Below are 23,665 nucleotides of genomic sequence, written 5' to 3' on the forward strand. Positions count from 1 at the left end.
AGATGTTCCTGAGATGGAATTAGTGGGGAGATGTTAGAGCCAGCTGTAAGAAGTCATAAGAAACCTGGCTTGTCTAAGGAGGACATGTAAACGAAGCATGAAGCATCAAAAAACCAGTACGAGGGCCCACAAAGGACTTTGCCCAGCCCTTCCCCTCCAGTGCATTTAAACCACCACCTAAAGAACGGGGACCACAAATGCTTCCGCCTCTTCTTCCACCTTTGTTTCCTGCCCAAATCTGTCCTTAGGATTCTTCCCTGGTGTCTACCTGAAACATGATCCACTACGGGCCTATTGCAAAACAAAAAATGTATCCCCTATGAGAGACAATTGCCTCAAGCTCTTGTTTCAGTTGAACTCGCTGTTGTGTTTTAATCTCAACTCCTATTTTGTTTAACAGCTAAAAGTCTACAAAATTTGAGTTGCATTTAATGCTGTGGGACCGGGGGGAAACTTCGAGTTTGACTAACAAGACACACAAGCACTGAGTTCTGTGGGACGTGGCTACCCAACCGGGTGCAGACCAGCACTTTATTTCAAGCAGGGCTGGAGTTTGGCAAGTCTGTAGTCCTTCAGCTTTGATAAAACCCTTTTCCGGGATGGCTCTGATCAGCGCACACAAGTAGGCAGAGATTAGCAAAGCTCCAAAAAGAAACGTGGTAAATTTCAGGGCAGCAGACTGCAGCCATTTCCAGAGGGCTCACCCCACATGGAACATGGCAAGCCAGGCGTTCCTCATGTGAGCTGATTTTTGTCCCCCTCTGCACTCCCCGGCACATTTAGTGAGGTCTGGAGACACTTCGCATTGCTAAAAACAGGGCAGGGGTAGCGCGGGAGAACGTTCCTAGGGGTTAGCGCCAGGGATCCTGCCAATCACCCCACAACCCACAGGACAACCCCCACCCCCACTGACATAATATTATTTGGTTCCAAATTACTAAGCAGCCCTGGTCTAGAACACAAGCACTTGAGACCCCCTGGGTATCCACTTGAGTTAAAACCGCCCTTAGCATCGCACTTAAGAAACGGGTCCTGTCCTGGAGGTGGGGGAACGATGTATACTACAGTTGTATACATGGAGACTTCAGGTTTGGAGGAGCTCATCAAACCCTCATGCCCATTCATCAACACCTCCCAATCTCAGACACTCAGAGAGATTGAGGTCAGGTCCTGTTTAGGGAGTATTCCAGCTGTGTTTTTCTATCTTTATAAAGAAAGAAAGGAACCCCGTTCAAAAGGACTGTTGACACATATTACCTTATTTAAATCTTGCGGCCGTCCAGGCGCATTGGGACTCCTGTCATCTAAGACTGGGCCACAGGCAGGATCAGACAACTTTTCCTATGTGACACAGAGGGCAAAGTGGCAAGGCCACAGGCACAGGCCTGGTTCTCGGGGTTCAGAGGTCATTCAATGAACCTGCAGTGGGCCGCCAGCCACCCCAGGAACACTCTGACCCAGTGGCTTTCCACGTGGCTTCCACAGAGGAAGCTGGAAAGCCAAGCTAAGAGAAGTCACTGAAGGCCCCTGGCCAGCGCTGCCCACAGCTGCTTCCACGGCAGCAGCCCCTGGAGGCAGACCCAGACACGGACATGCATTTGGGTGTGGACGACTCCAGGCCAGAGCAGAGACGGCGCTCCCACAAACCCCAGGTGTTTCCCAGAAGCCCATCACAGCCCCGAAGCTCTCTCAGGCGCAGGTGTCCCCAGGTGCGGCTGTGGGGGTTCACAGCTCTATCGCATCCTTCTCTTCTCCAGCCATGCTCAGCGGGGAGCAGAAGCAGCACACAGGAGGCTGATTCCTGGCGCCAGCAAATCTGCTCCAAGACCCTTCCCTGTGTGTTTACCATCACACGCCAGCCTGCCCATTCAGGGCCTGCCGGGCTCCGCTCTGGGCCCCGGAGAGGCCAGCTGTCTGCCACCATCTGGAAATCAATGAAGTAAGAGTAACAGCGAGTCCCTGAGCTTTCTGCAGTGTCCCTGCTTCAAACCTCTTCTTGGTCCCCTCGGTCTCTGTGCCTTCGTTTTGGGACAAGTGACCGCTCGTGGGCCAGGCGGGCTCTTGGTCGTGCAGAAGCCACATGTGGTCCTCCTCTGGTTGCTAGAAACAGCCCGGCATGACACCGTCACATCTGCAGAGGCCTGTGACAATCAATAAACCACATTCAACCGAACTGTTGTGTTCACAGGTGCATTTGTCTTACAGTTTGCAAATACACAGCAGTCACTGGGATTTAACAGATGTCACCCATTTGCCAGGCCTATTATTTTAATGAGTAAAATATTATTATAAAGCCAAGCTTTCCCCAGCACACCCTTGCTATTCCTTTCATCCTCTTCTTCCCCAGAGAAGCCCTATCCTGGTGTGTGATGTGCGTTCTTTCTCTGGGGCTTTCGTACTGTTAGGGGACAGTTGTGTCACCAGAACTACCACGTCGTGCTGTCTGGAGCATTTTTGGCCACTAACAGGAAAGGCAATATCTGCCCCCGCCTGGGCCCTCCTCGGAGCTGCTTAGGGGGGCCCAGCACCTGTCCTGGATTGAATACCTCAGCCCTGCCATTGTGCACCAGTGGCTTTTGGGAAGGGGATGGGGATTGGCCAGCTCAGGACCAGGCCCTAAGGGCAATGTGAGCTCCTAGAGTGTGGGTCCAGCTGCCCGTTGTCTGGATAGCAACCCCACAACGATTGGAGTTCCTACATCCTAGAACAGGCTGGAAGGGACAAGCCCCATCTCTTCATGGGAAGAAGTAGCACCAGAGCGGAGGTAAATGCTCTACTGTCACACAGTCAGGCCAGGCATGGTGGCTCTGGGAGGCTGAGGCAGGAAGATCAGAAGTTTGAGCTCACCCTGGGCAATTTAGCAACTCAGTGAGACCCTGTCTCAAAAATTTTTTAAAAAATGTAAAAAGCGCTGGGGAAATAGGTGAGTGTGAAGGCCCTGGGTTCAATGCCCAGTGCTGGAAACATAAAACAAAAAAAAAGTCACTCAGCTGATTGGGAGTAAAGTAGGAATTAGACCTTTACCCACGGCCCGGGCCACTTTGCATCTTTAGAACCTCCTTACTGCATCCTGCCATGAGTGGGTTGAGGGTTGGGGGTCTGCGTGCCTCTGTAATTCCCAAGAGTGAGGGGGCGGGAGCGTCCCACCACCAGGCCCCGCAGCTTCTGGGCAAGGTGGAGAGGACTTGGAAACCAATGCAAGAATGCCAGGTAGGGGCATGGTGCCCCCTGCTGGCCAATCACTGAGCAACACAAACCTTAGTCGGCTTCTAAGCAGGCTTGGGGTTGGGTTGAAGGTGTACCGGCCTCCTTGGCAGTTTCTCCTTCACTTTCTCCCGCCCCCGTGGAGTGCCCAGGATCCCTACTGATGAGGAAATCCACTGAGATCTGGATTTGGGGGACCAGAAATGACCACTCGTCAGGCCCCCATTGGGTTTCTTGGGGAGGCAGCTGACCAAAGAACAGGCCAGTCAAAGATTTTACCAAGATGAGTGCCCCGGGCTGGGCTGGGGGAACAGGACCAAAGCCAAGGAAATCTATGGGGGAATCTAATAGTGGAGGTGAGGTTTGAGCCAAACTTTGAAGAGAAGACAGGCAGATGGAAAAGAGGGGAGAGGCATTTCTGGGAGGAAGGAAGGCAGCCATGTGCCGCCTTATTTTTCTCCTCGCCCCAGCTGTTTCCTCTTCCTTCCTCCTAACTCCCCGTGAGTCCCAGGGCCTCTCCGCCTCAAGGATTTGCCCATCCCCCCCCACCATTGCTGGCCAGGGTGAGATTCCTGCGTTGCCCCCAGCACGCACACCTTGACCCTGTCTGTGGGCATTTGGTTTCTCGCTTCAAACCTTCCCACAATGGGACACTGGAGGATTCCGCACATGAAAGAGTACCTCTGAGGAACGAGTTGTGGGAGGTTCAGCAAAGTCTAAACTACCCCTTTCCCCTAAGACAGAGCAATTGTCCCAGGGGAAAAGAATAGGGGTAACAGGATCGAGCCTGGCAAAGATTCTCAGGGGGTTCAGGGGAAGCAGCAAGTCCAGTCCCCTTGGTCCGTTATGGTGAGAGGAGGTGAGGAGATGAACCCCGCGGAGAACGGCGTGGATTTGCCCGAGTGGGTTGGGAAAGAACGCTGAAAGCACAGCGTGGAGCCAGATCTCAGGGCTGTAGGTGGAGCCGTGCATGGCAGGGACGATCAGGACGAGAAGGTTGGGTGTTCTGACCATGGTGAAGCTGAGGTCGGGAGCAGGACAGGGACACAGCTCAAAGTGTGTCTGTAGAGACGTGCAGGGCAGAAGCTGTCTCTGTCCTGCGGCAGTGTCTGCGGTCAACCAAGTCCAGGGGTGAGAAGCGCTGCCGCCATGGCTGCTGGGAGCTGAGGACCCCCCTTCTCTGTGCGGCCTCCTCAGCCCTCAGGTCTGGCCTCTGCCTCTCCTGAGTTCTCCTCCCCAGAATGGGTGAACAAGCAGCGCCCAGCTAACACCAGGCCCAGGGGAGCTTCCCGGGGCTGGGTCCTGAGCCTGAACTCACTCTCAGCTTCAGGGAGAGGGCTGGGAAGGGGAATGAGGTGGGTCTCAGGGGCCGAGTCGCCCTGAACTGCCACTCACCTGCAGAGAGGCCTTTGAGAAAGCCCTAGTGCACAAGGCTTCTGATAGCTACCCCAGCCCAGCCAGTTAATATGAACCCATCCACTTTCCTGTGGCTTTGATGAGGGGTCATTCAGAACTGAAACACAAGTATGACCAGCCTTGTATATGGCCCCTCTGAGCACCTGTCCAGCTCTGGCCAATGGATAGGCTTGGCTCTCTCAGCCGCTCCTGCGGGGTCCTTTTTCCTGGATTGTCCCTGTACTTGGCAGACCTGAAGTTTTCCCACTCATTCAGGCTACCCTCAAGACACTAAAACTGTGACCCTTGTTTAAGGGATTGTATCCAACATCAGGAGAGGGGAGCTGACTCATTGGAGGGTGGGTCCTGGGGTCACTGAGAAGCCCTCTGCACCGTGGCCAATAGCAGTATTTCCTTTAGATCATTTGGTCTCTAGCAGGAAACGGGAGTCTGAAATTCCACACGGAGTGCACAAGATGGCCACAAGAGGGCAGTAGAGTCAACCACCTCACCTAAAAACTACTAATTTGTCTTAAATTATCAACCCACAGGATCTGATTTAATGGGCCCGAGCTGCATCGCTAACAGCAGCCTTTTTAGAACCTTCCCTAGAGTACGTTTGATTTTTTTTTTTTTTTTTTTTTTGGTTTTTTTCCGGTACCGGAAATCAAACTCACGACCTTGCGCTTTCCAGGCAGGCACTGTGCTGCTGAGCTACATCTCCAGCCCCCTGATTTTTAAAAATAGAGAAGAGGGTTGGGGATGTAGCTCAGTGGTGATGTAGCCTTCCTAGCAAGAGTCCAATTCCTGGTACCAAAAAAAAAAAAAAAAAAAAAAGATCTAAAATAGGCAAGAAAGTGGAAGAGGGGAAGCACTTCCCAGGCCATTCTAGTATTAGCTGGGGCTGGGGACATCAGGCTCAATCCTTTGCAATGCCAGTCTATGCCAGGGGCAGCAGTGTGAAGCTCAGTTGGGCGCTCTCAGGAGCAGAACCCCCATACCTCCTAAATCAGAATCCGCATTCTACCAGATTCCTCAGGAAATTCATGGGCACATTAAAATTTGAAAATCTTTCGGCCCTAGTTACCAACAAGGCGCTTGGGGAAGTCTGGCCCAAGGCCATTTCTATGGTTTATAGACTCACATTGAAGCCCAGAGGGAAAAATCCACCTGCACGAGGTCATTGGCCCATGTATCACACTAGGTAGAACAGCATACACCTCAAGACGCGGACTCCCAGTCCAGTGCTCCTTCCTCTAGCACACTTCTCTTTCAACTCAGGAGCTAGGCCCGGGCACAGGATGGCGTTAAATGGTGGCAGGAGCTTAGCAGGGTTGTGGAACTTCCCGGGGATGGCAAAGATATTGTGGCTGGCTTGGGGAGCTTCTGCATTCCTGCACAACTCAGGACAGGCCCACCTGGCACCAGCAAGCACAGCTTCTCACCTGGAATCATGTTACAGATCACCTCTAAATCTTGAAAAGCAGAGAGGAGGAAGAAGAGGATCAGCGTGGATTTGTGGCCCAGGGAGGCTTCCAGCAGGCAGGGCTAGTGTAGGAGGAGGCTGGGTTAGAGCTCACTGGCTGGTGGGGCTAGAGGTCGCATTTTGTACCAAAAGAACAGGATGCGTCTTAGTAGAGCTGGAAAGGGATCTGCCCGACCAAGTCACCCTGTAAGGTTTGGGCGCCAGTGGGAGATACGGCTGGGATGGACGGAGGCTCAGAGCACATACAAGGCCCCTGAATCAGGCAGAGAACTTTGATCCAGGTGGAGCTGATTTGTACCTGGGCTAGAGGCCCCAAGGAAGCACAGAAGGTGCTTGAACCAGAGAGGAACCTGGGCCTTGGAAAGACCTTCGGAGACTGGTTCAGAGGTTCTCCTGCATTTACAAAGGCAGAATGGAGAAAGAGGCTGTGAGAGCCCTCCCTCTGGGAGCTCACCGAAGGTAGGGCTCAAGGCTTGTTCACTCTAAAATCGCCAGAGCTTAGCGCAGACTGGCAGAGCTTTAGCCCTTGCAAAGCATTCTGCAGAGGACCATCTCTAAGGGAGACAAGCTTTTAAAGCAAGGGCCAGTTATACCCACGATCCCCCACCCACCCAGATCAGAACAGGAAATACAAGTCACATTTTTTTGACCTTGATCTTGTCACATGACAGAGTGGGGTGATAATAGAAACTCCCTCCTAAGGTTACAATGAGAATTGTCTGCAGTGATACGGGTGACATACCTACATGGCATCTAGCTGGTCTTCAGGGTCGTCACGACTTCTCTTTAAAGCCTGGCAGGGTTTCAGTGACTTTGCATCACTGTGGTATTCTCTGTAGGCCCTTGAGTTGCTCCTTAATCTCACACTGATCCTATTTAATAACAGTGTTGTTGAGTACTTTTCTATATATCACAAGCCCACCTAGCCCTGTAATAATGCTTCAACACTTGTTTTATTTCTCCTCCAATTTAGGGGGAGAAAACACAAGGTTAGAACTCACCCTTGAGCACACCAGGAATTTGAATCAGGTGACTGGCTCCAGCGCCCCTCTGCTTCTGAAACCCCCAGTGTGAGACTGCCCAGGACTCTGCTTTGGCTACTTCGTGACCCTCATGCTACACTTCCTACCTCGGAAGTCATCCTCAGACAGTTCTAGGGGCAAATCTCAATTTTTTTGTTCTGAGTCTTCTCCTTTGACCAACAAACCTATGTTTCCAAACACCAGTGCGCTGCACCCCATGGATATCTATCTTCCCCTGAAACTAACCAGCCCCAACCTCTGGCCCCTAAGTCCAGCCTGACCATCAGGCAGCTCATCCCTTCTCCGTCCATTAGGGGACGAAGTCCACCATGTCCAGACACCTAGTTCACAGTGGTGCTCCTGCTTGCCCACCATGGGCAGTGGGATCCTGGAGAACAGGGATCCGTCCGCAGTACCCCTCCCAGCCCCCAAATCTATAGATACAGCACTTACATCCTTCTGAAGCCAGTGCCCCTCCGAGCTCCTCATCCCTGACCCATCCCTCTCCAACTGTCTCCTCATCCCTCCAACGGTCCCCTCTGCTCAACCACCTCCCAACTGCCGCTTAGACTGTTCACTCCCCCACATTCCAACAGACCAACAGCTCACCCCCTCCACCAGTAAGCTCAGGTCAAGCCCCCCTTTGAATTTTAATCGCGCTAAGGCCCTCCCTATGGTTAGCTTCCAGTGTGCATACTTCCCGGTGAACCCTAAACCCCTTGGGGGCAGGAACTGTGTCCTTATTTTTCATCCCTACGACCCTGAGCACAGTAACTAACACAGAAAACCAGATCTGATTTCATGAATGTGAGGATTTAGCTAAGTCAAATATTGTTTGATTCATAGGGAGCATTTGCTTTTAAAAAAGACTTTAATGACATAGATGTATTTCCTCACATAAAAACACTTTTTTCCAGTACTAGGGATTGAACCCAAGGCCTGTTCACTGAGCTTTTTCATTTTTTGTTTTTTTGAGACAAAGTCTCATTAACTTGCTAAGTTGCCCACGCAGGGCTCAAACTTGTGTGATCTTCTTGTCTCCACCTTGCGGAGTGCCGGAATTACAGGCGCACACCGCCACAGCCAGCCTGACGCAGAAACTATAAAATTGTTCACACCACAACTTAGCTCGCATCCCGCCTCGCATGGCGTGTTTTTATTTATTAATTCTGTGTCCACTGACATGTGTTGACTTGAATGAATGAATGAATGAATGAATGAATGAATGACAGAAATGTTAAAGGTCATCTAATCCAGGGAAATTTATACTCCAATATGAGAAACATCTAGGAGGTTCATGGAAAGTACTGTCCTGCAGCCCATTTCCAGGATTTACTGAAAACGAATCTCCGGAATAAGGGCAGAAAGCTTCTATTTTTATTCCTTTCTATTTAACATTTATTTTTCCTTTCAAAGTAATTTTCAGATTTATGAAACAGTTGTGAAAATAATAGTTGCCATATACCCTCATGCAACTTCCCCAGCGCCACGATCAAAATCAATACTGCAGCGACCAAAAGCAGAATTTTACAGTGACTTACAGACTTTATTCTCATCTTTCCAGTAGCTCATCAATGTCTGCTCACGCGCCAGGGTCCCATTTGGATTTATAGCTTGTTTAAATTTATACCTTGGGCAGGGTTAGGGTCCCCCACGTTTTGTTTTAGCTTTTCCTTGGCTATTCCAGTATATTTATTACCCATATCAATTCATCATCTCCATGAAACAAAGCTGTTGGTATTTTTATAGTGTATTATATTTATAAAATAACTTGGAGAGAATTGCCCTCTGTATTAAATTGTGATATCCACACAGGGAGTATTTTCCCTCTTTGCTTATTTTCTGTCTCCCAGAAGCATTATAAACTCTCCTTTTATAAATTTTGCACATTTCTATTGTGTTTGGTTTTTGCTGTTGTTTGGGATTTTTTGTTTGTTTGTTTTAAACAGTTCTGAGGATTGAACCCAAGGAATCACAAATGCTATGCAGAGCAGAGGAACAATGTGAACTATATCCTCAGCACTTTTTTTATTTTTTTGGCCAAATACTAGAATTTCTTTTATGTGATATTTGCATAAGAAAAATTGTTACTGAAAACTGTAAGGCATCATGCAATCACTGATAAGCTAGTTGCTAATTGTGCACTTAAGGTAGGTGGGCATGTAATCTAAAATTCGAAAACTAGTTCCAAAACACTACAAGAAAACTTAACATGATCAGCATTTAAATATGCGTTATCTGTAGACTTTCATGCTGTTAAAATATGCCCCAAATGTACTTCTGGAGAGCCATTCTTCATACACGGTGCCAGGGGAAGTGTCAGCTTACAAACTGTAAAAATTATATGGGACTAGAAAGCTAACATTGTGATATTCAAACTTACTTGAATTAGTTTCAATTCTCAGATTCAGTTGATGTAATATTAATAATCTAAAATATCTATTTTAAAGCCAACAAAAGGCTACTAAATTCCAACTATGCGTGGTGAGTGATCAACCTCGGAGTAGGCCTGCATGCTGAGACCTGGAGCAACTGCGGGTGGGTCGGTGTCATTCATTATATTGCAGTATCAACTTGCAATGTTCCTGGTCCAGCCTCCCCCAGCAGCTGGGATTACAAGTATGCACCATCACATTCAGCACTTAATAATCTCTTATTAAGTTTTTTCCTAAGTATCTATTCTTTTTTGCTTTTGTACATAGGATTTTCCCCTTTATGTCCTCTAATTTAAGTATTATATATATAAAGGCTATTGGCTTCTGCATGTGAATTTTATACACTGCCAGGGTACTGATACATTTGAATAGAGTTCTAGTTATACAACCATATTTACTTGACAGTGGAAAGAGTTTTTCTTCTTGTTTACCAGTTCTTAGCATCCTTATTTTTCTAGTGTAATCACACTGGCTAAAAACAAGTCTAGTACAATAAAAATATTAGTGGATTTAATGGGCTTGCTTGCCTCATTCCTGATCTTACTGGAAATGTCTTATGTCTGCAGTGTTTTCCTATTAAATAAGGGAAGAGATCTTTAAGAGGTGACAGGTAGGTAGATAGATGGTGCATAGACAGATAGATAGATAGATAGTCTGAAATTATTTTAAGAATATTAATTTAAGAATAATTAAGAAATTATTGCTCAGGGCTGGGGATATAGCTCAGTGGCACAAGCGCCTGCCTGGCAAGCACAAGGTCCTGAGTTCAATTCCCAGTACAAAAAAAAGAAATTATTGCTCAGTTCTAATTTTCTTTAATTTTTAAAAATCAAGAATAGGTATTAAATTAAAAACTTGATCTTTCAATATGGAATTATTAAAATATTTCCTAATATTGATCCAAAATTAAATCTCTGTAATATTCCACTTAGTCATGTATATTATTTTCTTCATGTGGTGTTGGATTCTGTTTGCTGATATTTTACTGGTACTTTGCATTGCTACCCATAATTTACACTGACTTTTAGTTTTCCTATTGTATTATTATCATCAGGCTTAGGTACCAAAGTTATTTTTGACTCATAAAAGTTAGGAAATTTTCCTTTATTATTTTCTTTTTTTTTTCCCCATTTCATTGTTTTCAATCATCTAAATCATTGGAGCAATCTGGTCTGTGAAGGTTTGGTAGAAATCCCCTATGAGAAGGTTAAAGTTGGAAAATATAAGATAGGTAATAAGAAACAGGGAAATAAATCTTTTACAAATGGGAAAGAGATCTAGAAATGGAGTGAAGGAAGGGGGAGGAGGAAAAAGGGAAGTAAAAAAATCTAAGGTGTGATATGTACATATTCAATTCCCCACCGTCAAGGCAATCACTATGTACTGTAAACAGGTACTAATAAAAATTAATTTCTTTAATTACACAAGACATTAAAGGACAATCCTTTTAATGGCATGTATCTACAGACTCAAGGGTACAAGAAAATAGATTGGGCTTGTTTTTATATTCACCTCAACAAATGCTCTGTAATAACCACACTAGTATAATAAACCAACAAAGAATAAAAAAGAAAATGTCGGGGCTGGGGATTTAGCTCAGGGGCAAAAGCGCCTGCCTGGCAAGTGCAAGGTCGTGAGTTTGATTCCTGGTACCGGAAAAAAAAAAAAAAAAAAAAAAAAAGAACAACAAAAAAAAGAAAATGTCTAAGCTTGGTGCTTTAATTTTTAAATAATGTTTAAAAATTTTTATCATAAAACATTTCAAGCCTAAGAAAAACAGTATAATGTACATATTCCAAAGAAAGAACAGTATAATGACCCTCTATGACTCATCACTTAGCTTCAACAATTACCAATCTATTACCAAACCTTTTTATAGTTTCTCTCATCCCTTGTGTGTTGCTATGTTGTTGTTTTATTTATTTTAGTTTTAATAATTTGGCTTAGTATCTGATTATTTTTAAACGGCTTCACAGTAGTATAACAATGCAATAGAGTATTATTTGTCCCTGAAAATAATGAAGTGCTGATACACACCACCATCGGAATAAATCTTGAAAGCAACATGCTGAGTGAAAGGAGCCAGTTACAAAGACTGCATAGTGTATGATTTCACTTATATCCAGTGTTTGGAATGGGGAAACCTGTGGCAACAGGATGTGGATTTGTGGTTGCCAAGGGGTAGAGGGAGTATAATGAGGAATGACTGCTCATTGCAGAGGGGTTTCTTCTGGGGATGATGAAAGTATTTAAAAGTTGATTGTGGCAATGCTACTAATTGGCCTTTTGCTCAATTGGGTTCTTTTGCTCAATTCAGATGGAAACAGAAAAGGTGACTCAGCAAAGTGCGGCTCTGCTAACAGTCCTGATGTCACCAGATGACACCAGATAATCCCGGATGCCATCAGCTGACACAGCCAGCTACTGGTCACTGCCAATGCCGACCACCACCATCTGATACCAGCTTGTGGTGGACACCATAAGTCAGCTGTACTGGGTGCTGTGTCTCTGCCGCTGGTCTTCGTTGGCTGCTGGTCTCTGGAGCTCTTTGATGTTAACAGTTCTGAGTGCTTATTCATTCTGCCCATTCTGCTCAGGATAAAAATCCTAAGTAGGTTCACAGGACTTTTGGGGCCCACACTACCCAAGAAATAAATCATCACTGTTGAAGTTGAAGGAACGCCAAAGCAAGTTTACAGAATGCCAAAGCATGTTTTTGTTTTCATAGGGCCTGTGCTGCAGAACACAGGAAGGAGCCCTCCTAGACTACATCCAGCAATGCCAGGAGGGCAGCTTGCAGCCCGTTTCAGTGAGGGTTTGGACTGAAGACAGGGAATCTCCTGGAAGGCTTGCTGTGAATGTTAGGTAAGCAACTAAGGGGCCAAGATTCCTTCCTTCCTAATATTCCAGAGTGCCCACTCTGTTCTCAAAAATGCAACCATAGTGTCTGAAGTGCTGGGAGTAGGGGGAGGAGCATCACACTGCCAGCCTTTACTAAGTTTGGAGTGGAGAATGGTGGTTTGATAGCCAGGGAAGACATGGAAGCAAACTGTCTCAGTCCATGGGGGTGTAAGGTAGAGGAAAGGGAGCAAGGGGCGGGGCAGACGCAGCTGGCTAAGCTGCATCCCCCTCTAGTTGGCAAGGAAATATGAGACAGCCAGGCACCACTGTATCTCAGTGACATTTGTTACACTGTGAATATACTAAGACTACTGAATTGTACATGATAATGGATGAATTACATCTTCTGTTGGTCAGATTCCCATTGCTGGGACAAAATACCTGGCACATAACTCAATGAGAAAAGATTGATTTTGGCTTATGTTTTAGGAGCATTTAATCTGTGGTCGATTGGCTCCAAGGCAGAGACACTGAGGCAGAAAGGTGGCCCACCTACAGCGTGAATGCCATAGGTTCGCCACCATTGTCTCAGTCACTTTCTCATTGGTGAGACAAAATATGGGACATTCACAACCTAAATGAGGAGAGATTTATTTTGGCTCCTGGTTCTTAGAGGATTCAGTTCAGAGTTGGCTGGCTCGAAGACCAGAGGGCATAGGGGAAGGGTCTGGCGGAGGAAAGCTGCTCACGTCATGGTGACCAGGAAGCAGAGAGAAAAGGGAGAATCAAGGGGGGAAATACACCCTTCCAGGCTGTGTCCCATTGTGACTTCTCTCTTCCCACCAGACCCCACCTCCTACAGTACATTTAGTTAGCTATGTACTCTTCAATGGATTAATCCACTGATGCTATAGCACCTAACTGACCCAACCGCCTTTCAAAGGCCCAATCCCTGAACACATGAGCCTTTTAGAGGCCATTCTAGATCTAAACCACAGCAACGTCAAAAGTGTAGAGCCTTAATGAGGGTGTTCAACAAACATGGTGTCCTCAAACAGGTTTATTTGGCAGGACAACTAACAGAAAGTAAAGTAGCAAAATCCTTCTCCTCAAAGAAAATAATCAAAATCTAAGACCTGGAAAAAAAAAAAACCAAAAAACTTAGAAAAACAAGAAAGATCTTGTAGAATTCACAGTCACATTCTCAACAATACACAGGAGCTGTCCTTCCTGGCACAGGAGGGTAAAAGAGTTCTTGCCACACAGAAGCCAGGAATTTCTAACTCAGAGCACATTTTAAGACAAACATAGCAAGAGAGAGAGAGACAGAGAGACAAACTCAACAACTGCTGCCCCTCAAAGCAGCTCTGAGCAGCAGGAATCATCAGAGGCTTCTTGAAGATGCCCTCCACCACCACAAGAGTTCTAGCCAAGCCCTGGAGCAGGGGCGTCTCCCCTAGGACCACCACCCAACCTCTCCCTCTTCCCCCTCAAGACTGGCAGACCCAACACCACGTGAGGCCTCCAGGGCAGCCAACACCTCCTATGTGTTACAGCAATGGGCTCACCAACAGCGCAAGAAGTCCTTCTCTTCTAAATAGCTGGATGCCATAGGCTACCTGTCATTTCCCTGATTTCTGTGATCACCCCAAGACCAAGATGACCACACCCATCAGGGAGACAGTACTCTGACTAGGAAGATGGCCTATGCTTTCCCCCCTTGCTCCCACTTGCCACTCCACTTAAGCCTTCTTGAGAAAATGCCATCTGTGCTTCCCTAAATAAGAACTTTCATTCACCCAGGAGGGTATACACAGATCACAATCTGAGGTTTGGGATTCATAACAGCTCTTTTCATCAGTATAAAGACTACCGTACGTGCATTGTTTCAAGTTTTCAAATCCCATTATTTGAAGCACTATTCCTTATGTTTTTATCTACTGGTTACTGTAAGAGGTAAATTTTTCCATCTTATTAATTTTTCTTTATGTATTTTGAGGCCACGCTGGTAAATGCATTAAAAACAATTTTTTTTCAGTGCTGAGGATCAAACTCACACCTCAGATGTGCTAGGTGAGTGGTCCACCCCAGCCCGGAATTCTTGTATCTTCCAGGTGAACTGAGCATGAATTAAATTTATCAAGTATTCACCTTTATCTCAAATATTGTTTTATAGTATATACTGTCTAATATAATACATACTTCATCAGCTTTATTGTAGACATGAAGTATCTTTTTCTGTGCTTTATTGTCAGCCTTTCTATACCCGTATGTTTTAATGTTTCTTTTAAACACATATAGCTGATTTTAATCTAGTCATATAATCTGTAGAAATTAATAGGAATATTTAATTCTTTTACATTTAATTACTGACATATGAATTTATATCTAACATTTTTAGTAAGCTTTTTTGTACTGCCTGTTCTTTGATTTTCTTTCTTCTCTTATTTTGTATTGATTTATTAATACTATATAGCATACTTTCCCTCTGTTGGTTTAGAAGCTGTAAACTTGCTTAATATTGTTTTAGTAATTAACCCAGAGACTACAGTGCTGCTTCTAGACTTCTGCTACTATTAATTGGGACTTTTGCTGTCTCTACAAAAAGTTTAGAATTCCTTTACTCTGTCACTGAAAATTATCCTTTCAGCCATGTGTGGTGGCAACATTTGTAATCTCAGCGCTCAGAAGCCTGAAGTAGATCACTTCAGGCCTTCAGCCTGAAGACCAGCCTGAACTACATAGAGACCTGTCTTGGTTACTTTTCTCTTATTGCTGAGACAAAATACCCAATGCCCCAAATTAAAGAAGGACAGGTTTATTTAGCTCACAGGTTGTGGAAGTTTCAGTCCATACTCAGCTGGTTCCATGGCGGGGTGGCACATAGCCAAGGGCAACAGTTCATGGCAGCAGAAGACAGCAAAGCAACAAGAGCAAAAGGGAGGAGCAGCAAGCCTCTTTCCCTCCCTTACATTGTATAGAGGCTGCCCGCCCCAGGGCAGGTGTAGCTCTCACACCCATAATCCTAGCATTGGATCATGGATCAGTCATAAACTCTAGAAGCCCGCACCATGATTGCATGATGTTTTGGGGGGACATCCAGACACAAACCATAACAAGACCCTATCTCAAAAACAACAGTAACAAAAAAGTTTGAAAATGATTATCCTTCCAACTTATATGCCTTCATTTTCAATTTCACTTCTCCTGGACATATACCTAGGAGTGGAAGTGCTGGTTCACGTAGTAAAACTATGCTTAGCATTTTAAAGACTGCCAACCTGTTTTTCAAAGTGGCCACCTCGTTTTAGAATGCCACTTGAAATGCTTGAGGATCCCAATTCCTCCACATCCTAACACACTGCTCCTGTCCTTTTTATTCTAGCCATGTTAGCAGATACTAAGTGGTATTTCCCTGTGGAGCTGATTTGCATTTCCCTAATAACAAAGGGTGTTTAACATCTTATCTTTTCATGTGCTTATTGGTCATTTGTATATCTTTGGACAAATGCCTGTTCATTAAAATTCTTTTCCTTTTTAAAAATTGGGTTGTATTTTTACTGTCAAGTTGTAAGAGTCCTTTATATATTGCAGCTACTAGTCTCTTAGCAGAAATATGACCTGCAAATATTTTTTTTCTTGTTTCTACAGGTTATCTTTTCACTTTCTGGTGGTGGTCTTGAAAGCATATTTTTTTATTTTCATGAAACTTGATTTATTCTTGAAGAAATAAATATTTTAGATGGAGTTGAAACCCTCTTTCTATCCCTTTACGATCCAATGTTTCTCCCTTCCTTCACAGATTGCCATCGTTGTGTATACATCTTTATAATCCCCGAGATTTTTTAAAAATTGTTTACAACAGATAAAAAAATTTAGCATCTAAACATTCTAAATGGCATTAAGTATGTTCAGTATGGCCCAGTCATGACCACCAGAGTACGCTAAATAGAACCATAAGTATTCTGTCACAGTGGCTTTGTTACTTCAAAGAAATGGATATATATCCGGCTGTTTTGATTTCTGTTTTGCTATTTTAATAATTACAAAGGTCATATCTCAGAGTTTCCCAGAAATAGTGGTAGAAAAAAATAACAAAAGCCCTAAGTCATAAAATAAAAACCTAGAGGGCAGGTACGGGTGACCAACTCCTGGGGCAGGGGCCCAAGAGGTGGCAGGTATTGAAGGTGTACAGCACGTTAAGGTCACACTGGTCTTCTCTGGGTCTTCACTGGCAGGACCATGCCAGGTGCCCTTCAATATAAGAGCTGGTAAACTGCGGCACTATTCTTGGAGCCTGTGACCAGATATTCGTTATCCGCGGAAACATCGCAACAGAAGATCTCTGCAGACTCCTCTACCTAGAGGGAAAGAGGGACCAAATGAGAAGTGAGTGCAGGGTCGAGGCTTGAGCCAGCCGTGGGCACTTCATTTAGGACTCTCTCAAGGTTTGCATGAAAACAGGCCAAGTCCCAGAGTCCAAGGTGGAGCTCGCAAGTCACAGAATCTTATGTCCTCAGTGCCCACACTCTACAAAATGCCCTGGTCAGGCTATTCCCGAACTCACAGTGATCCTCCTGCCTCAGCCTCAGCCTCTCATTAGGCTGGGATTACAAGTGCGTGCCACCTCACCCAGCCCTCAAAAAAAATTTTTTTGAAAGGGGGATACAGTTCAGTGTGAAGACCCTGGATTTAATCCCTAATACTGGAAAAAAAAATGGTACTATCCAGCACTTTCTGGGATCTAACAAGTGGATCTGGCGCCACGAGCTCTGAGTGCCTGGTGTGTGCACCCTTTCTTCCCATACCTGGAATAACCTTCGCAGAGAAGGTGCTGCTAAGCATTGGAACGACGCATCCAGCGCGGTCACAAAGTAGCTCCCTGGCAAAGGAAAGAACAGGTGAAAAGGCAAGGGACCCAGCCCACCTTCCAGCTCTAGCTCTACCCTCAGCAAGATCAGGGAAAGGGCAACTCTTTCCCTGCCTCAGTTTCCCCCCTGTGAAAATCAGAGACATGACCCCAGCCATCCCTGAGCTGCCCCCGCCCTCCTCCCATGCAGGGGACCGTGGTGAGTATCACTGAAGTAAAGGCCCACAGGACGGGGCTCCGTGCTGCCTCTGTCACCCTGTACAGGAAGCCCGCCTTACGAAGGGAGCCAGAAGAGGAAATGGAGGCAAGCAGAGAAAGAAGTAGGAATGAGAGTTCAAAGCAGGACGCTTGCAAGAGCCATCTGGCTCCTCACTCACCACAGGAAGCAAACTTAAGGTTGTGGAATTCGCTATATCTTTGGATGGGGACCTTGAACTTCTCCATCCGATGAGTGTGCAGGGTTATGATATCACTGTTCCTCAGGCCCACTAACAGCCATTCCTCAGTGGGATCATGGGTGATGCTAAGGATCTGTTTAGAAGAGGTCTGGGGGTCAGCATTCGAAGTCATCGATACCTTTATTCACGCCAGCGTCCTCCACTCAGACCCGCCACCACCTGAACCTGAACCCCACTGGGGGCACACTAGGCCTGGACAGGCACCAGCCGGGCACCTCATTCTGCAAGCTGTACTGGTGCAGCCTTCGGTAGCTCCGCAGGTCCCAGGAGTACAGGATGGTGTCTTCGCCTCCCATCCAGAACTTATTGCCTGCGATGTCAACACAGCGGCACCCGTACACAGGGACTTTATGTTTCCTGGTGGGAAAACAACTCAGAGATTCATAGACAGGTTTGGGGGCCTCCTAGAAGACAGAGGGTTAGGAAGCCCCAGATCTATCCTCCACAATGCCTCGGAAAGCCCAACTGCAAAAAGGAAAAGCAGAGGTCTCAGGGTCAAGCCCTCCCCAGGTCACCTGAGGGGCTCTGGAGAGAGGTCACACCTGATCAAGATTTGGTTTTGCAAATCCCAGATCTCCACAAATCCTCTGAAACAAGCCACACAGATCTGGGCGTCAGAGGAGAGGGCCAGGGAATAGCACATGGTGCCCGTAGAAGCCAGCTGAGTGCGCACCCGGGGCGTGGGCGCCAAGTCCCAGACAGTCAGGTTCTGGGCCCTGCCCGCGGTGATCAGGCTCTGCTCATCGGGGAACAGCTTGCAGGTGAAGACGAAGTTTTGAGGGTTCTGCAGGAACAGGGCGCACGCTTGTGTCACCCGGCAGCACCGGCAACAGCGGCCCCACGTTGGCTCCCAAGCTATGTTTGAACACCCCTCACCTGCAAGTCCAGCTGGGCCTGAGGGGCGCTGTCCCAGGCGTGCAGAGCACTCTCATCCCACACCCTGATGTAGCTAGGGCCACACGTGTACACATGGTGGCTTGAACCACTGATGGCAATGGCAGAGACTTTCTTTCCATGACGGAGTGTGCCAACCCTCCAGGCACCCCGTGGGGTCCTCTGCTTGACCACTGCTTTATCTGGAATGGGAGGCTGCAGAGACGGCAGGTCAGGTGGCATGAACATGGCTGCATGGCCCTGACCTACCATCATGCATGGGCACAACCACGTCCTATTCATCCATCCATCCATCCATCCAAGAGCAGGAAGTGACACTGTGCGCTGCAGGCCCTACTTATCAGGAAGTGAAAGGAGAGCAACCCTGTTCAGAATACCACTGCGGGAAGGGACAGGAATACAGACCTGGCTGCTGGATTAGGGCAGGTGGGAAAGGAAGACTCCCAAGTGTTAACCCAGAAGCGAAACAGCGAGATACTTACAATCGCTCTGAGGAGCGCGCAGGCTTCACTGTCGGTAGAGGACGAAGAACAGGGCTGGCCTGCAGGGAAACAGTAGTACCCACCCATTCAAAGCGAGGGTGTCGGCAGCAGGCGTCTTCAGGGAGACTTGAATCCAGGTCCTACTTTTCGTCCCCCCAGCTGGGGCCATCACCCCTCCCTGCCCACTTTGTCACGGCCGGTACTTACCAAGCGCGGGTTCTGGGGGCGGGCTGTGGCAGATGGGGGCGAGAAGAAGAGTGTGAAATCCAGAGCTCTGTGCTAGGAGCCCCTCTCCCAGGCCAGGGGCTCCCCCACCCAGCCATGTTCAAGTCAGACCTACCTTGCGCCAGCCGGGGCCGCTTTACCTATCTCCCCCTCTGAAAACCACATGGCCTGGAGCTCAGAGGTATCTAGGGCCCAGAAGTCCCACTGCTGCTGGGTCATAGTCCTCAACTCTTGATAAACAGGGCCCAGCTGAGATGTTGCGGGATGTGGGAAGACCTGGCACAGTCCGTGATGACTGCCCAGGTGGTGCTGTATTTCTTGCGCATGCAAAGAACAAATTCCAGAGATTTCGGGCATACCCCTTGTCTCTTCTGGTTCATCGTAAATTCTGAGTATCTTGAAAGGGTCCTCCTTCTCTCTGCTCATATCCTTGGTCAGTGAAATGCTGAGCCAGCTGCTCTGAGGACCTGAGAAAGAGACCAGCCGAACAGACCCTGGGTTCCCAGTTTGTCCCGATCCCCTGTAGCATGAATGAGAGCACAGGCAGAAATGCGTATGTGCTATATGGTGTCTGTCTAGAAGGCTCTAAGAATGCCTCTTTTTGTATGAGGCCTTAAAAGACTAGTTGACAACTGACTTTTAAAATGTTAGCAGCAGCTAGGCATGGCAGTGCAGACCCACAATCCCAGTACTTGGGAGGCTGAGACAGGAGGATCACTGCAAGTTCGATGGCAACCTGAGCTACATAGTGAATTCAAGGCCAGCCTAGACTACATAGCAAGACCCTGCCTGAAACAAACAAGCAAGCAAACAAAGCCTGGGGATATATCTCAGTGCAAAAGGCCATATGTTCAAGCCCCAGTATCACAAAAGAAAAACGTCGGTGGGGCCAGAGTTAAAGTAAAGGATTCGCGCAGGCATCTTGAGACTGAGGATAAAGTATGTTTTCCTTTCAGACACGTGGATGGCATTTCAGGTCATAAAATCAAACTTTCCCTTAATCTGGACATACATGTTTGAAACAAGAGCTCATCCAGAGGTAACTAAAACCTGAAGCTACAGGAAACTCTGGGACACAGCCTTGGCCTTGGGGTCTCACCCCCTAGAGGGGACAATGTAGAAGAGCTCAGGGTTGGGCACACATAAGACTTTCTACTTGGTGGGACAAAGGTGTACACACGGACGAGGAGGTTGGCTTGGGGTGACTAACATTTCCTACCCTCTGGGATAATTCTGAGAACTGAACGGAATCATGGGCATAGAATATTCAGTATTGTATGAGTCCAGTGGCAAACAGTGTGCTTCTTTGTGGGCTCTGCTGGGGACCAGCGCTCTGAGAATGTAAGGCAGACTTCCTTCAGGAAGATTCCATCACGGCATGCCCAATAGGTCGTCCAGAAAAACCCTGGTGACACCCAGGGTTCTATTAGCAGAGTATGTAAGGCACTTCCAAGCACGGTGGGCATGCAGAGGGAAGTCTCATTAGGAACACCAGCTTGATGGTTAGGCTCAGTCCCACCAAAGGACCAGCAGGCACCAAGCAAAGCCTAGGCTGCTCGCCCTCGGGAGGGTGTACTGCTCTCCTATGTGTTTGACCTTGAACTGGATGTTTCACACAGCTGATCTCATTCTATCCTCAGAACTCTGTGGGTACACACTTTATTGGCTGTTTTTGTTTTGTGGTGCTGGGAATCAAACCCAGGGTCTTGGGCATGCCAGGTAAGTGATCTATCACTGCAGCTATACACTAAACCTATATGGGCCACATTTTATAGACTTTTAAAACTGGATCTATAAGGCTGGGTGTGGTGGCACATGCCCATAATCCCAGCACTTGGGAGGCTGAGGCAGGAGGATGGTTGTGAGTTTGAGACCAGCATGGGCTACAAAGTGAGCTCAAAGCCAGCCTGAGCTATATAGCAAAACCCTGTCTTAAAAAGACCAGAAAAAAAAAAAAAAAGGAGCTATAGCTAGGCATGGTGGTGCACATCTGTAATACCACCATTCCAGGAGGCTGAGGCAGGAGGATCACAAGTTCAAGTCCAGCCTGAGGATCATAAGTTCAAGTCTACCCTTGCTGAGCGGCTCAGCAAGACTCACTCTTAAAATAAAAGGGCATGGCGGGGAGGGGAGCTCAATGTGAAGGCCCTGGGTTCAACCCCAGAGGTAAAAAAAAAAAAAAAACCAAACAAACAATAACAACAAACTGGAACTCAGAGCCAGTAAGTATCAAGTCTAGGATAAAACAGCTAAAAATCACGGAGAAGCCACTCACACTCTGCCTTGCCTGGCTCCTCCTCCTTAGAAGAAGGAAATCACTATCCGCCACAGTTACCAATGCAGTGACCTTTTGATCTGTAATTCCATTTCAAGGAATTTGCCCTATAGGTGCAATTGGACAAATGCAAAATAACGTATGTACAAACTACAGCGTGATAGCATTGTTTGTGACAGCAAATGACCAGAAAGAACCCTAACAGCCATTGGAGGGATCAGCAACAGCACATCCATGGAGGGAATACTACATAGCTGTTGAAAGTAACAAAGACATGCACTGACATGCAAGATCACAAGGTACATTAATAAGTAGGGGGAAATGCAAATTTCATCACAATATGCAAAAATATACAACTTTTGCGTAAAAGAAACATGGAAATTAGAACTTATTTTCATTCACGTTTGTAAATGCAAAAGGAATTAGGAAGAGCAGTTATTTCGGGGCGATGGAAACCGGCAAATAGGAAAGAGTAACGGGAGGGAGACTGGTCACTACACCTTGGTACGGGGTTTGTGCATTCGTGGGTATTTCAACCTAAGTTAAAAATTGTTGGTCCTGAAACCTCTTTCTTGGTCAACTGATCTTTCAGTTTCCTCCAAATGACAATCTTCATGATGTCGGTTGTTTAAGGAACTGAACAGGCTCTTCCTGAAATCGAGCGGGCCTCCATTATCTGGAAGGGTGGAGGCACAGGAGCACAGGCACTTGCAGCTTAGGGTGATGGACCCCGGACAAGCGATGGATCCACTGCCCAGGCTCCCTTTGAGAAACTGGAGAAAGCGTAAAGGCAGTGAAGAGCTATCTAGCTCCAACTTCAGAATTTCACTCTAATAAGACAAGGTTTTCTAGAAAGATAGAAAAATCAGTATCACCAATTCCCTTCTCTCTTCTGCAGTTGAGAATTCAGAGACTCCTCCCCTTACCAGACTATCTCTCTATCTTAAGAATCAACCCAAAATGCTGGGGCTCACCTGGCCAGGAAGACAAGCACCCAGAAACTCCCCAAAGCAGGAATCTCACCCCTTGAAGCAGAAGGTCAAATTCTACAGGCCGGAAGTCAGCAGAGTGAAGACTCAGCCAGGCCTAGGGATTCCTCCCCGATCCTGGGTCCTCCTGCCATTTATAAATATCAAAACCTACATCAGGTGTTGGGCCCATAGAAGACTGGTATCACCAAGGTGTGATCACAACTATGCTGAGCTTCTACTGGACCAACATTTCCATTAATTTTGTTTTTTTTTTTTTGGTTTTGGTTTTTCTCCAGTACCGGGAACCAAACTCACGACCTTGCGCTTGCCAGGCAGGCACTTTTGCCGCTGAGCTAAATCCCCAGCCCCTTAATTTTGAGTCTTTAGGTGGGAAGCAAGGCAGGGCCAAGTAAGTTCATGGCAGGGGGCAAGAGCAACCAAGGAACTAGGGAGATTGGCTTCCTGCTGCTCTACAAAAGCCAGTGTTTGGGCAAAAATAAGCTCAGAGTCTCAGGTCATCTCCACGTGAATCCCCTTTGCTCCTGAAGGCTAAACTTGGGCTGAAGCCAATAATGTGTGATGGGGGTGGGGCCAGCACTCATCTTTTCTTCCCCCTCTCTGTCCTGAACATGCTTGGCTCTGTGCCTGTCATCCTTTGCCAAGATCTTTGAAAATGAGGACCAGAAAGCCATGTATCCCTGTAGCTGTATCACCTGGTGGCTCTTCAAATGAGCACACATCCAAATCCCCGAGAGCACTTGTTCAAACCAAGTACTGAGCCCACTTCCATCGTTCTGGCTCAGGAAGTCTGCAGTTGCCTCAAGATGTTTTATTTTTAACAAACTGCATAGCCGTGCTGGTGGTGCTGGTGATGGAGGAAGAGATGATGGTGGTGATGGTGATAGAGGAGATGGTAGTGGTGGTGGTGATGGAGGAGATGGTAGTGGAGGTGATACAGGAGGAGACGGTGGTGGTGATGGTGATAGAGGAGATGGTAGTGGTGGTGGTAATGGAGGAGATGGTGGTGGAGGTGGTGATGAGGAGCAGATGCTGGTGGTGATGGTGATGGAGGAGTTGTTGGTGGTGATGGAGGAGATGATGGTGGTG

At 47.0% G+C, this 23,665-nt stretch overlaps 1 protein-coding gene and 2 long non-coding RNA genes across 8 annotated transcripts in view; 1 reads left to right on the forward strand and 2 right to left on the reverse strand.

Moving 5' to 3' along the window:
* Positions 1–346: 346 nt before the first annotated feature.
* LOC102008318 lies at positions 347–7,653 on the reverse strand. Of its 2 annotated transcripts, XR_263882.2 has the most exons (4): positions 7,561–7,653; positions 6,828–6,957; positions 6,045–6,147; positions 347–2,141 (listed from the first exon to the last, which is right to left on the reverse strand). It is a non-coding gene; the product is annotated as an uncharacterized LOC102008318 (long non-coding RNA). The 2 variants fall into 2 exon arrangements; XR_263880.2 differs by lacking the exon at positions 6,045–6,147.
* A 44-nt stretch (positions 7,654–7,697) lies between these two features.
* Positions 7,698–14,472, forward strand: LOC102008856. 5 transcript variants are annotated; one of them, XR_001231058.1, is made up of 5 exons: positions 7,790–7,914; positions 9,558–9,726; positions 11,860–12,153; positions 12,271–12,407; positions 14,422–14,472. It is a non-coding gene; the product is annotated as an uncharacterized LOC102008856 (long non-coding RNA). The 5 variants fall into 5 exon arrangements; XR_263884.1 differs by having other exon boundaries at positions 9,558–9,645; XR_001231060.1 differs by lacking the exons at positions 7,790–7,914; positions 9,558–9,726 and adding an exon at positions 7,698–7,737.
* Positions 14,473–16,397: 1,925 nt separating this feature from the next.
* LOC102009184 (transducin-like enhancer protein 2) overlaps positions 16,398–23,665 on the reverse strand; it is an 11,769-nt gene continuing 4,501 nt past the window's right edge. The window contains exons 2-10 of the mRNA XM_013503981.1: positions 19,428–19,779; positions 19,295–19,317; positions 19,088–19,146; positions 18,588–18,800; positions 18,254–18,495; positions 17,927–18,068; positions 17,631–17,784; positions 17,192–17,265; positions 16,398–16,744 (exon numbers count right to left, since the gene is read on the reverse strand). Of these exons, the coding sequence (XP_013359435.1) occupies positions 16,640–16,744; positions 17,192–17,265; positions 17,631–17,784; positions 17,927–18,068; positions 18,254–18,495; positions 18,588–18,800; positions 19,088–19,146; positions 19,295–19,317; positions 19,428–19,738 (1,323 nt within the window). The 5' untranslated portion in view covers positions 19,739–19,779 and the 3' untranslated portion in view covers positions 16,398–16,639. The remainder of the gene's footprint in view (positions 16,745–17,191; positions 17,266–17,630; positions 17,785–17,926; positions 18,069–18,253; positions 18,496–18,587; positions 18,801–19,087; positions 19,147–19,294; positions 19,318–19,427; positions 19,780–23,665) is intronic.

The sequence above is a fragment of the Chinchilla lanigera genome, unplaced genomic scaffold (genome assembly GCF_000276665.1).
Source record: "Chinchilla lanigera isolate Chin_1 unplaced genomic scaffold, ChiLan1.0 scaffold00083, whole genome shotgun sequence".
In the NCBI taxonomy this organism is placed as follows: domain Eukaryota; kingdom Metazoa; phylum Chordata; class Mammalia; order Rodentia; family Chinchillidae; genus Chinchilla; species Chinchilla lanigera.